Source organism: Trichechus manatus, unplaced genomic scaffold (assembly GCF_000243295.1).
Source record: "Trichechus manatus latirostris isolate Lorelei unplaced genomic scaffold, TriManLat1.0 scaffold00090, whole genome shotgun sequence".
In the NCBI taxonomy this organism is placed as follows: Eukaryota; Metazoa; Chordata; class Mammalia; order Sirenia; family Trichechidae; genus Trichechus; species Trichechus manatus.
Genome location: NW_004444026.1, coordinates 8,494,373 through 8,510,337, shown reverse-complemented (window position 1 = coordinate 8,510,337; position 15,965 = coordinate 8,494,373). Strand labels below are relative to the sequence as shown.

Sequence of the window (15,965 nt, the reverse complement as noted above, 5' to 3'; positions counted from 1 at the left end):
CCCTACCTCTGCTCTCTCCCTGAGTCTCTGTCTCAGATTCCACCCGCTATTACTCTGGCAGCCCCAGGCCTGGACCTCTGCCTTTCTGCAACCTTCCTGCAAGTCAGACCAAAACCCTTTCTCCGTTTCCCCTTAGCCCCAGCTGAATCATAGTAGGATTTTTTTTTTTTTTTTAAGAACTTTACTAAAATTTAAGGGAAAGCCAAAGGAAACGAACAAAGAAATGATGTACAGGTTTTTGATTCTACGCAGGGAAACACTCGAATGGACTTCCCTTCTCCCAAGGTAACTACACTCTACCCTGAAGGACCAGGATAACCTCAAAGGCCACTTCCCCAGCTCCCCTCCCTGCCTTTCTTGGCTGGAGGCCTCCAGCTGCTGCCATCTTATCTTTCTGGCCTCTGGAGCTGTTGTAGGGATCCTCCATGTCCTCTCTGAGGACAAACATCTTCCAAAAGATGGAACCAAACGCTTTTTTCCTGGTCCACTCCTCTCAGTGTCCCCTCTAAGGGACCCACCAGGCCATGTCCACTTAAGATAATAACATTTGCTCTCATAATTTAGCCTAGTAGCTTTCAACCCTGGGTGCAAATCAGAAGAGCTTTTTACAACAACTCTGGGCCCCACCCCCAGAGTTACTGATTTAACTGGGGGAGGGAGGGGCCTGGGCATTTGTATTTTAAAAAGCAACCCAGGAGATTCTGATATGCACCACACCAAGTTGAGAGCCATTAATCACCCCCTTCTCCAAGTTGTCAGCTTTGTCCTACCCTGAAGCACTTGGTGAGCCCCTCAGAGGGTTTCTTCCCTTCCCCCTCCAACACACACACATTCAGGGGCATTTTAAAAATGTCTAGCCCACTGTTTAAGACCAAAACAGTCATACAGTACACAACATAAACATAAGAACTACATACAGCTGTTAACAGACGGTTCATTCCCTCGTGGTGTCTGTCTCTAAGGCTAGCAGGCTCTTAGTTGTAGGTGAGCTGAGCAGAAATCCTGTTGCTCGGCCAAGAGTGTCTGATTCCTGGCAGGAGCTGAGGAACATCAGATTGGCACTGCCAGAGCCTGTCTCTGTTTACCACCCCACTGCACCCCCCTCCCCCGAGACAGTGACGGAAAAGGAATTTAATTTGTCTTCCTGAGGGAGAAAGGGGTCTGAATTAGCAGTGGATCTCTGGGTAGAAGGACACAAAGGAAGAAGAACAGAGCCACTGTGTCCACGCAACCACACCGTTTATTGCTGTGCTGTCTCAGGGAAGATGCCATGCAAATACCAAAGTGCACTGAGAGTGGAGGGCCCGTGACGCCCAGACCCTTGAACATTTTCTGAATCTAACAGAGTCTGGACAGAGTTCATCCACTGAGTTCTGCTTTCCTGTCCCATACCGACACCAACATGTGCGCATGCACGTGCACACACATGCACGGCATTCTCCGTAGCAGCAGCTAAGTCCTCCCCGGCTTGGAGGAATGCGGAGAGGTAGAGGTCATTGAGTTTCCTCCTCTTTCATGTCACCTCTTGGCAACCTGTGCCCTGCTTCTAGAAGCAACATGGGCAGGAAAAGGAAGCGAAAAGGGGCTCCTGGCCTGCTCCTCCTTGCCCAGGAGCAAAGCCAGCAGCTGCAGTCCTGCTGTGAGGTAATGCTTGGCGCCGCCTGTGTGTTCCTGCAGGTCGAGACAGATTCAGAGCGGGTGGGGTGGCAGCCCCAGCCGTGGAGGGCACGCAGGGAGAACATCAGAACTGCCTGCCTGTGCCTCGGCCCCTCCCGCCAGGTCTTGGGGGCCTCCAGTCAAGTGGGATACTGGTCTCACATGCCCCCCCAAGAAGGGCATTCTGTCAATACTGGGGGCTGGGTAGAATGCTAAGGGCAAGGTCTGGTCTCTGAGCCTCTGTGCCCAGGTGTTGTCGACCTGCTGAGACCAGTTCAGAAGGTGCCAGAGAGAAACCAGCTGGAGCTGCAGCCTGGCGCCCAGCCCCCCAGCTCCCCAGGCCCTCTCCCGCCCTGGCTGCAGTTGCGTCAAGGTTCTCGTTAGCAGCTGCCCCCACCTGGGCGCGGAGCATGCTTCGGGCATTTGCCATGAGGTGGTTGGGAATTTTGCAATCATGTCCAGGGGGGCAGAGCAGGCAGAAGGGGCTTCCCCTGCTCTCTCCTTCACTGTCCCTTCCCCATGGGTCCAACCAAGAAGGCAGGAAAAAAAATGCCAAGTGTCGGCAGCTCCTGTGGTACCTGATGTGACAAAGACAGGGCCCCTACGCCCTGTCTCTGGCCTAGGTTCCTGAGCAGCCTCTGAAGCCATCTGCTCACTCCCTCTCTTGTCTCTGGAATTAAGTCACAGGTCTTGGCCCTGGCCAGAAGGGTGATAGGTGCAGAAAACATGAAATCCGGCATCCAGGTGCTCACCTGGCCATCACCCAGCTCCTCCAAGAAGGCCCTGAGGACACCATGATGCCTGGGAAGCCATCTCTTTAGCTCCTGTGGCATCTGGTGCCTCTGAGGGCCACTCCCTGAAACCCAGTCTGGTCTGGTCAACAAGCCAAAGTCTCCTTAGTTAACCTGGGAGCTGAAGCCCAGGCCTCGGCAGAGGCAGAGGTCCCTGGGATGCAGAGGAGGTGAGCCCAGCCCCCACCTCTTGGGAGGAGAGTGGTGGCAGGAATGCCAGGCAGGAGGCAGCTCTTGGGCAGTGGTGTGGACAGGAGTCTCCCCACCCGTCATCCTCCTGACTCAGACAGGCCCTTACGGGGGTGGGGAGAGGTTCAAGTGAGGACCATGTGGGGGAAACTTAACAAAAGCAATGGCAGCCAGCTCCTTGCAGAATTCCTCAAGTACTACCACACCTTGAAGGAGGGTCTGATGGTCCAGCCTGGAGGGAGACAGCATGGGCGTTATGGCTGAGGAGGTGGGTGTGTACCCAGAGTGACATCCCAATGTCCATATGGCATAACCAGAGGTGGAAGACAGAGCTGGCAATAGGCTCTCATATGCTTTCCGTGTTTGGCACCTCCCCCAACCTACAGCACTCCACCTTCTACCCGCAAGGCATTTCCTTGGGCACCCACTTCCCTTGGATACTTACTGTTCCCCAGGGACCTGACCCATTAGCTGCTTTCGCACCAGGAGCAGTTTGCCTGGGAACTGGGGTACCCTCTGAATTCTCTGCATCAAGTCTCCAATCACCTAGAGTGGGACCAAGGAAAGACTGAGATGGGGGAACCAGGCTGCTGAGGCCTCTCTCAGGGTGCCAGGTGCCAGTGACACTCCAGCAGGGCCCCTGGCTCTGCCGTGTCATGGGTGGGTGGCTGGGGTGGGTGGGTGTGGGTGTGTGTCTGTATATATGTGTGTGTGTGTGTGTGTGTATATATATATATATCTATATATATCTATATATATATATATCTGGGCTTTCCCCTAGCAGGGCAAGGGTGCCCACTCCTCCAGCCCCCAACTACCCTGTCCTAGACACCTTCAGTGAAGTCTGTCTTTCAATTATTCCCCTTTCTTCCTACCCCCCCGTCCACTGGGCCCAGGCAGCCTTACCCTGACAAGCACAGAGAACAGGCTCCTACAGCCAGGGGCCAGGTTGATGTAGGGATCCAGGAGGTACTCATGGATATGGGGGTGAGGGAAGAGGGCGAGCCGGGACAGGACTGAGGTCACTTGCAGGTTCAGGCTGTATGGCTGTAGGGAACACGGTGGACAAAGCTGAGGGCTGGCAGGGGTGGTAAGCATTTTTCACTGCCCCAGCAAGGCACCTGGCCAGTGTGAACATGTGCGGGGGTGGGAGGCTCACGTGATGTATGTGTCATGGATTCCCTGGGGCTGAGGGCCACAACATGTTAGGACGTGTGGAGCAGAGGCAAGATGGGGCTTCCCATCTGGGGAAAGTTGGGGTGGGGGATGAGGGGATGTTGTGAAGCCCAAGACCTGAAGAGTAGTTGACCCCAACGAGCAGCCCCTCTCCTGAGGTACTTCAGAGGGCACGGGCCTGGAGTTCTCCTGTGGGCCCTTGCCTTGTTGCTGGGGCCCAGTCCTCTTGGCTACCTGATCCAAAATCCGGGACATCCGGTCAAAGAGCACTTGGAAGAAGTGACCCTCAAAGAAAGGCCTTTCGGGCTCATGGGGATCCAGGGGTGTGGGGCCCAGGGGCCAGCCCCAGGGGGCAACTCGGGCGCTGCACTCCTGGAACTGAAACAGGAGAGGGGGAGAGGTGAGGAACTGGGCACAGTGGTCAGGAGGGGCCAGCAGACCAAGGGACACCACCCAGGAAGGACGGGCTCAGAGCTTTTGGCCAGAGCTGGGAACACCTGTGGCAGGAGATAGTGATCAAAGAGGGAGAATATGGAGTTTACCAAACCAAAAGTGTCGAGGGACAAGAGGTGGGCGCTGGCAGAAGCCTACATGCTTACCAGTCCATACGCATCGTGGACATAGGTGTCATATCCAGTCTCCTCCAGGAAAGCTGATGTCTTGGCTTCCTCGGGAACCAGGCAGAGGAAACTGAGAGACACGAGCCTAGGTGTTGGGGTGCTCCACCTGGGTTCGCCCTGCTTTCCCCAAGCCTGGGTCTGTGGGATCTCCAGCCCTGAGAGAACACTCCTGCTTGTGTGGTTCCTGAGGGAGCACTCCTGCTCTGGCTGGGCCCCATTAGGGTTATGGCCAAAGACAGAACAAAACCCCGAGTGGCTCAGATTTCCCACCCTATTCCCCACCTGTTGACGATCTCAGTCACTGCTGTTTTGCCATCTAAGTTGGTGGGAGGAACTGGGGGAGGCTTTGAGGAGGGCTGAAAGCCAGAATCGAGGAAGCCATCAGTGAAGTAGGGGTCTTCCTCCAGATCCCTGTGGCCAAGGCAGACAAGGCAGGCACCCATGGAAGAATGAGTGTGGCTGTGCAGAGGGCTGAGGTGGGTCCTGAACAGCCCAAGGCCTCCCAGAGGTGCCTGTTTTCACTTACAGGGTGTCCTCATAGTTCTCAGGCTCAGGCAAGCCCCGGGCCACATAGGGGCGGCCCTCGAGGTTGCGCAGGATCAGGCTATGGATGATCCATTCATGCGGCTTCTGGAGCAGCTCCTCAAACAGCCGCAGTGAGACGATGCTGATCTGCAGCAAGAAAGGGGTCAGCAGAACGGCCCCTTCCCCACTCAGAGGAAACCGAGGCACCCAACACCACCCCAGCTTCAAGGAGTGCCTTAGAGTTGCTCAGATAAGAAAAGGCCAAGGACCAAGGCAGCAGGTTTTTGAGGGAGTGGATGGGTACTGGCCTAGGAACCAGGAAGTTTGAGTGGTCCCTGTCCCGTTACTGATTTGATATGTGATATTGGGCAAGCTAGTTGGGTTTTCTGCGCCTCAGTTTTCATGTGTGTAAAATGGGAATATCGGCCTCACCTACCTCATAGAGTGAACATAAATGCGGTTTGCAAAGTATAAAGTGCCATAAAAAGTATGCTATCACGGAACATTGCTGTGTGAGATGATTGACAGTTTGCTGTCAATCATGGCTTTACTGTTTTGAGGGGTTCAGTGCCTCAATGATAGAGAAAATTACCTGGGAAAGCTACTGAAAATGGGAAGAAGTGATCAGGAAACCCCTCTGACAGGGTTGAGGGGCAGGATCTGCAAGGAAAGGAGCAAGTGGAGCTGAGGGTCCCACCCGCCCTACCTCATCAGAGAGGTGGTCGCAGTGCCCAATGAGATGGGCACACAGGGTGTGGGGGCTGTCCTCAGGGGCCTCAGGCTGCCGCTCTGTGCCCAGGAGAAAAGTCACAGCCTCGCGCAGCAGAGCAGGGGAGCGAAGCTGGCGCAGTAGGGCCGTCAGCAGGGCGGTGGAGGTCAGGATGCTCTGCTCACACCTATATCGAGAGCACACCTGAGCCGGGCATCAGTGCTCAGAGCCACATCGGTGAGCAGAGAAGAGCAGGGAGTGAATGGGCATAGGGGGTGGTAAAACCCTCTTCCCCGGTTTCCTTACATCTTGGCTAACATCTCTGCTTATTTCCCACCCCTAGTGAGGTCCTCAAGTCCGAGAGTGGGAGGCCTTTGTTTAGCCCATGTGGCTCAGAGCTATGTGCCTGTAGGGGGGGCAGCCTGGCAAACATTAACCAATGGAGTTCATAGATGTGACTCTGGCCAAGGAGGTTCCTGGCATTAGGGACAGGAAGCGGCTTGGAGGGGTGGGCAGTTTGATCCAGACCATGGCCATGTCCAAGGGAAATGGACCTATACTTACACGTGCAAGAGCTGGGGCTGCAGAGTCTCCACAAATAACTTCTCAGCCACCGCCTTTGCCAAGGCATCTGCAACAACCTGGGCAACAAAGAGCATGTCTTAAACATGTTTTACAGTCATTGACCATTACCCGCGGAGAAATAACTATGTCCTTGCACGGCACCTAACACAATGGGCAAAAAATCTCCGAGGGTGCAAATAGTTAAGCACTCGACTATCAGCCAAAAGACTGGTGGTTCGAACCCACCCAGAGGTGCCTCAGAAAACAGGCTTGGCAATCTGCTTCTGAAAGGTTACAGTCATGAAAACCCTATGGAGCATTTCTACTCTATACACATGGAGTCACCATGATTCGGAACTGATGTGATGACAACTAACAACACCACAGGGCCATGCTAGGCTCCTGCCAGATCCCAGGTTTATAGGTACCTGCTCTACTCAGTCCCTGAGATGGAGACAATGAAGGGAGGAGCATGAAGCTGGGGAGGGCACCTACTGCATCGAAACCCCCATCTGTGCCGCCCTTCCTTACTGTGTGTGCCTCCATGATGAGGTGGTCGCAGTAATCAAACCAGCCCAAGAAGGCAGCCAAGGCCTCCTTTCCAGGGAAGGAAGCCTCATCAGATGGGGCACTGGGTAACCTGAAGAGAGAGGACGGAGCAAAGTCTGGAGAGGGAAGGAAGAACTGCTAGGTCTTCCTCAAATCTGTTATGGGAGCTGGGCCCTTTCCCCTGTCCCTTCCAACCTCTGCTGCTGGGGGCCAGTTTGATTGGGGGTTTTGTGGTCAAGACAGCAAAAGTGATGCCTCCCTTGAGGGTGAGAAGGCCCTTGGGGATCAGCCATAACCTTGGGAAGATGGTGGCCAGCAGAGGTCCCCATCTCACTTGGAATACAAGAGGAGCCATCTACCAGAAAGACAGGCAAGGCTTTTAGCCACTGACGATGTCTGCCAGCATTCCCTGGCCAAGGACCTACCTCCAGCTGATGCCCTCTAAGGCAGCAATGTCTGCGGGGTCAAGGAAGGCAGGCATGGACTGGTACAGCTGGCAAAGGTGCTCGGTGATTGCAAGGCAACAGGGGCTGCTCTGTACCAGGTAGGTGGCAGCTGCCTGGGAAGCCACACTGACCAGGAGCAGCAGGTTCTCCTGGGCCTTCAGGGCCACCCGGCTTTTCTAAGGGATGGGAATATGACTTCAGGGGCATGCATCTGAACCCCAAACCACCTCCCAATAATTCACCCTACCCCTTCCCAATCCTCCGCCCACTCCACCTCTACAGCAAGCACCTTGCTCTTGCACAGCCCAATGAGGGATGTAATCAGGTTGCTCTCTCCAATCCCACCATCTGGGTCCTTGGTCTCAGCAGGCAGCTGGGTGTTTGAGGCCTGGGCCCCACCGGGCTCCCCATCAAGTTTGGGCTCCCTGTCAGGAGGCTCCTTGTGGCTGGCTGCCTCTTTAGGCAGGGTGGTGGATTCTCTGGATGTCTTCTTCTTACCTATAATCTTTTTACCCTGTAAAGAAGGTCAGATGAGGCCAGGCTATGGTAGAAACCATTCCTCATGATCTCCCCTTGAGAATGCAGGACGTGCTGGAGGTCAGGGCCTCAGCATGAGTGGGAGAGGAAGCTACCTGAATACCTCCCTGGGTTCCTGCTCTCTCCTTCTGTTTCCTCAGAAGGGGCAAGGGGGCTTGCCCCTGGGATTCTGAACCCTCCCACTCCTGTTCCCCAAAGAAGTGCTTACTTCCAGGATGTAGGTAAGCAGGGCTGGATCCTGCTGGATCTTGGAGCAGAGGACGGTGGTGAACTGCACCTCCTCCTTTTCTGTGAGGGATCCAGGGACTGTCCCACCAAGTCGGAGAAGTTTCTAGAAGGGGAGCAGGGTAGAAACAGAAAGGAATGGGGTGACAGGGAAGAGAGGTGGCCATTTGCCTCCAAGCCCTCACCCCCAGGCACCCCTTGGCTTCTCGGCCCCTCACCTGCACAGGCCTGTGGACGTTGAGGTAATGCAGGAGGGGGTGTTGCACCTGGGCCAGAACTTTGCTGAAGAACTGGAACACCTGTTGCCGCATGCCTGGGGGGTACTGAGGGTCAGGGAACACAGCGTCTTGTCAGAAGACGGAAGCTGTGTCCGTAGGGCTTGCTGTTCCCCTGCCTGGAATGTTGCTCTTCCCCCAGACAGCCACCTGGCCCATTTCCTGCCTTCAGGTCACTGCTCCAAGGGCACCTTTTGCACAAGACTTTCTTCCCTCACCACGTTATTTGAAATTGACCTCCCTGCACTTCCTCTCCCCCTCCACTGCTTTATTTCCCCCTCCCCCCATAACTCTGTCATTATTGAACATCTCTATGTGAGTTCATTAGATTCTTCTGCCTCTCCCCCACTGGAATGTAAGCTCTGTGGGAGAAGGAATTTCTGTCCGTTTCAATGACTGCTGTATCTCCAGCATCTAGAACAGCACCTGGCACACAGCTGGTGCTCAGTACATCTCTGTTGAATGCATGCTGACAGTGAGAAGATGCCCAAGGAAATAAACAAGGCCCAGAGCCCCTGGGGCTGGTGGGATGTACCAGTCCCCTGTTCCGCCATCCACCATCAGGTCAGGGCTGGGAGGAGCACAGGGAGAAGACACTAGAATCCAGGGGTTTTCACTCCAGGCTGCTGCCAGCAGTGCCCTGTTGCCTCCTGAAGCCCTGTCCCTGGCAGAAGGTCGCGGAGGTGCTCGGAGGCACTCCGGGGTCTGGGTGCAGGCCCTGCCCACCTCGGCCTTGCCCAGCGTGCAGAGGGTCTCAAGGATCTTGTGCTGCAGCAGGTACTCCAGGCAAGGCCCGGCCTCGCCAGCAGCCCCCTGCTGCTTTTCCTCGTACACCAGGATGTCCAGCATCTGCTTCAGCCGCCAGGGAATGTCTGTTTTCTTGGCTGGGGTGTTTTCATCTAAACCAAGGTTAGGAAACAAGGATGAGTGGGGTGAAGAGGGACCCTCCTCCTGAAAAGATCCACACTGCTGCTAAAGCAGAGAAGTGAGCTATCTGAGAGATGGAGTCAAGCCCTGGGGCCCAGAGGGCTGAGGGCAACCAGGAGCAGACCTATATACTGAGGAAACCAAGTTTGCTTCAAACAAAGACCAGAGGAAGTGGAAGTTTATGGTTAAGGCCTCTGCATTTAAAAAGACAAGAGACCTTTTGGATGCGGCCAGGATACAGCCCTCAGACTGACAAAGTGTGCATGCCCCTAGCACTTTATCAGAAGGATGTGGTAGCATCATTCTCCAAATCCTGGGACAGGACATGCTGTGATCCTACAGAAGGACATATTGCTAGGGCTGCCTGTCAGCTTTGGGCCTGAGTAAGAAGCCATGGACTCAGGGTCTCTGTCATCTAATTTAGAAGCTATATTCTAGCACTTCCTGAGAGATAACCTCCTGGGTTTATGTCCCTTTGACACTCAGGGAAGCTAATACTCTGGTTTTTACAAAGCAGAAAAAGAATGTGTGCACTGCCATTCATTTGGCCTTGAACTTGCTCCATTGTGCCAAGGCCCTGATGGCAGGAGCTAGTTAGTGAGTTAGTGGGGCTGTTTTTAGTCACCCAGACCAGGAGTCTCAGGATAGTGTTTAAAAAAAAAAAAAAAAGTCTTGGTACTTTGGTATTGGCCTTGGAGCACCCCCTAGCTTCTCTTTAAGGCATAGGATCTTAAGCAAGGCAGCCCACCTCACCGACTCCCGACTCCTCTGATCCTAGGGACCATTCTGGAAGGTAGAGGACTGGATCCAGGTGAAGCCCCAGGTAGAGTCTGAGTCGGTTCTGGGTTTCTCCCTACTCTCCTGGTAGACTGGGGCTCTGTAAAGTTCTCTTCTTCAGACTTCAGTCTATGCAGTGCTTCTTAACTGGGGGCGATTTTTCCCCTCAGGAAACATCTGGCAATGTCTGGAGACATTTATGGTTGTCACAACTGAGGGTGGTACTACTGACAGCTAGGGTAGAGTTGCTGCTAAACATCCTACAGTGCACAGGACAGTCCCCACAATAAAGAGAGATCCAACCCAAAATGTCGGTAGTGCCGAGGTTGAGAACCCCTGGTCTATGGGAACTCTTGAGGGTTCCTCACAGTGTCCAAAGACCGCTTTTTAAATTTCTTGGGCTGGCTCAGGCTGCAAATAAAGCCTTTAGAAAAGGTGTAGGCTGGAACCAAACTTCTGTCTGACCTCCAGGTGGTGGAAAGCTAGGGACACAGGATGAGGTTACTTGGCAACCAGTCTGTATCCACCAATACCAGCATATTGACTACAAAGCAGCCAATCAGATTCTACCCGCTCAGTGTGCCATCCTGAAGGGCCCAGCGGACCTAGGACTTTGGCTCTCTGGGGTGTCAGCCTGGGAAGACTGACCTGGGCATGTTATGTGCCTTGGTTTTTATTTTCCTCCTGCCCTGAATCTTGACTTGGGAAATGTCCTCTAAGTTGGCTAAGGGGAGAGGAGAACTGGATACCTTTCTTTTCTCTTAATCAGTAAACCCTGGCACAGGCACCTGGGGACTGAAGGCGTGGACCCTCTACCCAGTGGGAGCTGGGGGCAAGTGCAGAGCCATCCCAGTGCAACCCCCAGCCTTCTGGTCCCCACACCCACCTCTCATAGCTCCTCTTCCAGAAGGTGAGGGTGGGGCCAGGTGGACGGGCGGAAACAGAGGTAGCCAAGGCTCTAGGTCTGCCTGATTCCTGTCTCCTTCCTTGTCTCCATGAGCTCAGCCCCAACTCTGAACTCCTGGGCAATGGCGTCTCTGAGCTGGGTGGTGATACTCTGCATACACCTTCCCCCCAATCCCTTCAGGGCCCCTGGCAGGGGAGCCTCAGGCCCTACCTGTGCTTTCGATGTAGTAGTGAGTGATGCCCTTCCAGTGCTCCACAAAGGCCTCCAGCAGGTCAATGCTGGGCTCCCACTGCAGAGAGAGCAGAGACAACACATGTGGCGGCCACAATGATGCAGACCCACTGCCCTGGCACTCAGCATTCACTCACAGACACCCCAGGCTTGGCGCTAGGCCCTGGAGGAGGCACTCTGCTCCAGGGTGTTCAAAGGGCAGAGTAACACATTTTCTCCAGGACACATACAAATTGTCTCTGTATCTTGCCCACAGTCTCCTGCCCTCTCTCCTCCTGGAAATGCTGTATTCCTGCTGCATGCCAGGATTCAACAGTCTCTGTACTGGTGGTGGCTGTTAGCTGCCGTCAAGTCAGCTCCCAACTCATGGCGACCCCATGCACAATGGAATAAAACACTGCCAGTCCAGCACCATCCCCATGATTGATTGTGGATCAAACCATTGTGATTCATAGGGTTTTCGCTGGCTGATTTTCCAGAGTAGATCACCAGGCCTTTCTTTCTATTCTGTCTTAGTATGGAAGCTCTGCTAAAACCTGTTCACCATTATAGCAAATGCAAGCCTTCAATGACAGACAGGTGGTGGCTACACATGAGGTGTACTGGCCGGGAACTGAACCCGGGGCCTCCCACATGGAAGGTGAGAATTCTACCATTGAACCACCACTGCCTCCCCTGCCCTGGAGGAGCTAAGAATTTCAGTGGGGGAAGCAGACACAGAAACAGATAATTTCAATACAACATGCTTATGCTACCACAGAGGGTGTTGTTAGTTGCCATTGAATTGATTCTGACTCATGGTGACTCCATGTGTGCAGAGAACTCCTCCGTAAGGCTTTCAAGGCTGTGACCTTTCAGAAGCAGATGGCCAGGCCTGTCTTTAGAGGTGCCTCTGGGTGGGTTCAAACCGCCAACCTTTCGGTTAGCAGCTGTGCTGCTTAACCATTTGCACCACCCAGGGACTCCACAATAGAAATACATACAGAAAAACAGAAGAGCACCCAGAAAACCAAAGCATACAGAGAAAAAGCATGGTAAAAGCAAAGCTTTCAGGTCCTCCTCAGTTTGACAGTCTGAAAATCTGTGTTCAAGGCCATGACAAGCTTGGCTCAGCTAGATAGACAGTGTTAGCATAATATTAAGAAAGTGCCTTACTTATATTGTGCTTTTACCTCTTGTCCAGGACTCAGGCTGTGAACCCCTACTCCTCCTTAGGCTAGCTCTGGTCCTTCCTATCCACTCCTCCACTGGCTCTTGCCACGGGCCCTGTAAAATTCTCATTCTGCTCTGGCAACCCCCTAAGCCTCTTTCTTTTCCAAAAGTGCTCCTTCCACCTCCATACTCTGGTTGGAACTGGCCGTGAGTTGATAACAACCACTTTTCCTGAAAAATTCTCCAAAAAAGGGCATTTCTTCTGTTTCCTTGCAGAGTAAACGTCTGCAGGGAAAAAAACGCATCACCAGATATTGCCTGTCCACATATGCTCATTTCTACCTCTGTGTATTTGCTCCTCGGGCCACTCCTCTGTCCAAGAGGCCCTTTATTCCTCTCTGCTTGTCTTGATCGTAACAGTCCCCAGTGAGGTCCACCTAAGGGCCACCAGCTCCATAAAGCCCTCTCCAGGGTTCTGGCCCACACATATCTCTTTCTATCCTCATGCTTTACTGCACAACAGAACTGAATACTTAATCCTTAATTAACTCATTCAGGAAATATCTTTTGAGTGCCTACTATGTGCAAGACACTGCTAGATGCCACAAGCAATACAAGGATGACTAAGACCTAGTGCTCAAGAAACGTACCATGGACGAGAAGAGCATATAAAATTGTACTGAATAACCAAACTACAAGGTAGTATTGTGATGCCACAGGGGAACTGCAAAAGTGACCTCTTGGGGAATGCGGGGTCACTCCTAACAAGCTGGAACAGGAAGGTTCTACTGAGGAGGTGATGCCTGAACTGAACCTTGAAGAAGTGAGTCAGATTTCAACAATTAGAAATGAAGGAAAGACACTTCCCGCTGAAAGAACTCTGCAAAGTGTGTTTGGGGAAAGGTTGGATTGAGAAGTGAGCGAATGGGGCCTTGAATGCCAGGCTAAGAGGTCTGGATTTTTTTTTTTTGCAGGCAGGTCAATGACATCTGAGCAGTGTTTTAGGAAGATTCATCTGGCAGTCGCGTGTAGGAGAGAACACAAAGGCAGGAAAAGTGCTTAGAAGGCTATTACAAGGTGAGAGGAGGCGATAACACTGAATCAGAGACCTTGAAACACTCTCCTCTCTTGGCTGCCCAGGCAATCTGGTCTTCTTTTAAAGTAAGCTTGCAGGGGCTGTGACCCTTCTGGAGTAGCACCTCCCAGTCATCCCACACATACACGTCCACATGGAGTGGCTGCATCTCATCACATTCTATGTGATGGTATAGTTGCCGGATAAGCACTCACCTCTTCTACTAGACTGTAAGCTCCCTGAGGGCAGGGCTTCTGTGCCTTTTACCTCTGCCTGCCCGTAAAGCACTCCACACATAGTTAATACTCATTAATTTTTACCCAGTGTCTCAACAAACTCCTTAAGACATTCTTTCCACATATCCTTGTCTTTTGGAAAGTCTTCTGACCCTTGGCCAGCACTATAGTTATCTTACAATTTCTGTGATGGTGTCTCATCTAGCTTCAAAATTCGTTTATGGTCTCCTAAAGCCTTCAGCTGAAGCCCTGGTGGTAGAGTGGTTAACAGCTTGGCTGCTAACCAAAAGGTCATTGGTTCGAATCCACCAGGGGCTCCTTGGAAACCCTATGGGGCAGCTCTACTCTGCCTATAAGGTCGCTATGAGTCAGAATCAATTGCATGGCAATGGGTTTGGTTTATTTTTAAAACCTTCAGCTGGGCTTAAAGAGAATAATCCAGTAAAAATGGGAGAAACAACAGAACAGTGGTTAGCCAACACAGCCTGTTAGAGAGAAGAAAGAAGGGGGATATTTACCTCAATCTCTGTCCTACAGAGTCGCTGTGAGTCGGAATTGACTCGACAGCAAGGGGTCTGGTTTTGGTATTACTCAGTACTATAGCTGTAGACCAAATAAATTGTATTTCTTTAAAGATAGTATTATTATTTTTAGGTATATGATCTTTTAAATGATAATATTATTTTAAAAAGAGCCATAATTATTGCTATTGTATTTGGTTAAAAGAGTGCAGGAAGGAACACTCGCCCTCCTTGACGAGGAGTCAATTGACTTGTGAGGGTCATACACTAACCTGGTGCCCGAACCCAAGGAGAGACCTAGCCCTGAGATGTGGGGGATGGAGAGGGAAGGAGTGGTTGTCATCTCTCCCAGTGATCACGAAGGGCCAGCCAAACTTCTAAGCATCATTTACAGCTGTATACCAAGGGCTTAAAAAATCTCTCTCTAGACTACGGCCACTGATGCCTGAAATTCCTGCACTGGGGGCATTACAAATTGACTTCTCAGGGTTAAGATACTGTCTTTCCTGTCTAGCTTCCCCCCTTGTACATCGTGCTTTCCCTAGGTGGGATGCCCTTCTCAGGGTTAAGATACTGTCTTTCCTGTCTAGCTTCCCCCCTTGTACATCGTGCTTTCCCTAGGTGGGATGCCCTTCTCAGGGTTAAGATACTGTCTTTCCTGTCTAGCTTCCCCCCTTGTATATGGAGCTTTCCCTAGGTGGGATGCCCTCAAGGCCCTGGACGTCCGGGAAGAAGAGGGCTGCAGGAAGGCTGAAGAAAGGTAAAAGGAGCAGAAGTTTTTCTTTACAATTTTGCCTAAGGCTGAGTGTTATTCATAAGGAGCTCTGATTTTGGTGTGGAGGGGGAAGTGGAAGTGGGACTCAGGGTTGTTTCTCAGTGGAAAATGATACATTAAGCTGATCAATTAGGGGGAGAATTATTTTATACTATGAAACAAAAGGACTGTTGACTTTACAGACAGCTTCTTGGCAGGGTTACCTTAAACAGAAAGCAAGCCCCCACCCTATAAACGGCTTTGATTTACAGGCAGCCTTTGTGCCTAAAGCAGCACTTTGATCGTGCTGAAAATGAAGTGATGGGCAGTCTCTGACCAGTCTTTAGCCCCAATAGGAAATGGCAAAAAACACAAGCTCTGATGGAAAGTGGAAAATCAGTATAAACGTCCACACATGGCCGCCCCAGGCCCCACCATGGGCTGATTCTCCCGGACTCAAAGTCAATCTGGCTTGTACAGTGAGAGAGAATATCCTGGAAAATGCGTTTTTACACTGCAGTATGCTGTTTCCTGAGCTAGACGCCCACCCACCCCTATTTAGAGGACTGAATCCTGGGAACCTGGTCCCTCAGGCCCAGGCACTTCCCAAGTTGGGGGGTGAGAGGGCGGGTGGAGAAAGGGTCAGGGTCAGAGCGTTCCATCGGAGTAAGGGCCTGGAGTTGTCTGAGAACTCAGACGAGTGAGCGGAAAGGGCTTCTTTACTGAAGCCCAGGGGACCAAGAGGGTTGGAGAGAAGGGAAGGGGGAAGGAGAAAAAGGGGGGGGGGGCTGCTGGAAAGAGACTATTTGGTGACAAGCGTGCGCTGGGGAAGAGAGGAGTTTGGGAGTTGGGAGAACCTCTGGGGAACAGGAAATGATGTGGGGCGAAAGCTTAGGGAACGAGGAGCGACCTGGAGACGATCTGAGAATAAAGTGCGATTGGAAAGAAGCAGTTGGAAGGGAGTAGTGAGCGATCTGCGGCAGGGGCACGACAGAGCGAGGGTGAGGGGAGAGGAAGACCGGCCAGGGGCGATGCGGCCTGGGTGAGGGTCCTTTTCCCGAGGCGGCCCTGCGCCCTCCCTCGCGCCCGCCGGTTCCTCGCCCGCCCTTCCGGCCTAGGCCCC

General features: G+C 52.6%; 1 protein-coding gene across 1 annotated transcript; it reads right to left on the bottom strand.

Annotated features, from left to right (window-relative positions):
* Window positions 1-2,051: 2,051 nt before the first annotated feature.
* FHIP2B (FHF complex subunit HOOK interacting protein 2B) lies at window positions 2,052-11,251 on the bottom strand. Its single transcript, XM_023736629.1, has 16 exons — window positions 11,084-11,251; window positions 8,989-9,161; window positions 8,206-8,310; window positions 7,971-8,093; window positions 7,515-7,739; window positions 7,205-7,401; window positions 6,762-6,870; window positions 6,231-6,307; window positions 5,664-5,853; window positions 4,959-5,104; window positions 4,715-4,843; window positions 4,412-4,502; window positions 4,047-4,190; window positions 3,543-3,683; window positions 3,082-3,182; window positions 2,052-2,868 (listed from the first exon to the last, which is right to left on the bottom strand). The coding sequence occupies exons 2-16, from the start codon at window positions 9,109-9,111 to the stop codon at window positions 2,742-2,744; spliced, it is 2,028 nt and encodes a 675-aa protein (XP_023592397.1). The 5' UTR covers window positions 9,112-9,161; window positions 11,084-11,251; the 3' UTR covers window positions 2,052-2,741.
* Between the last annotated feature and the right edge of the window lie 4,714 nt (window positions 11,252-15,965).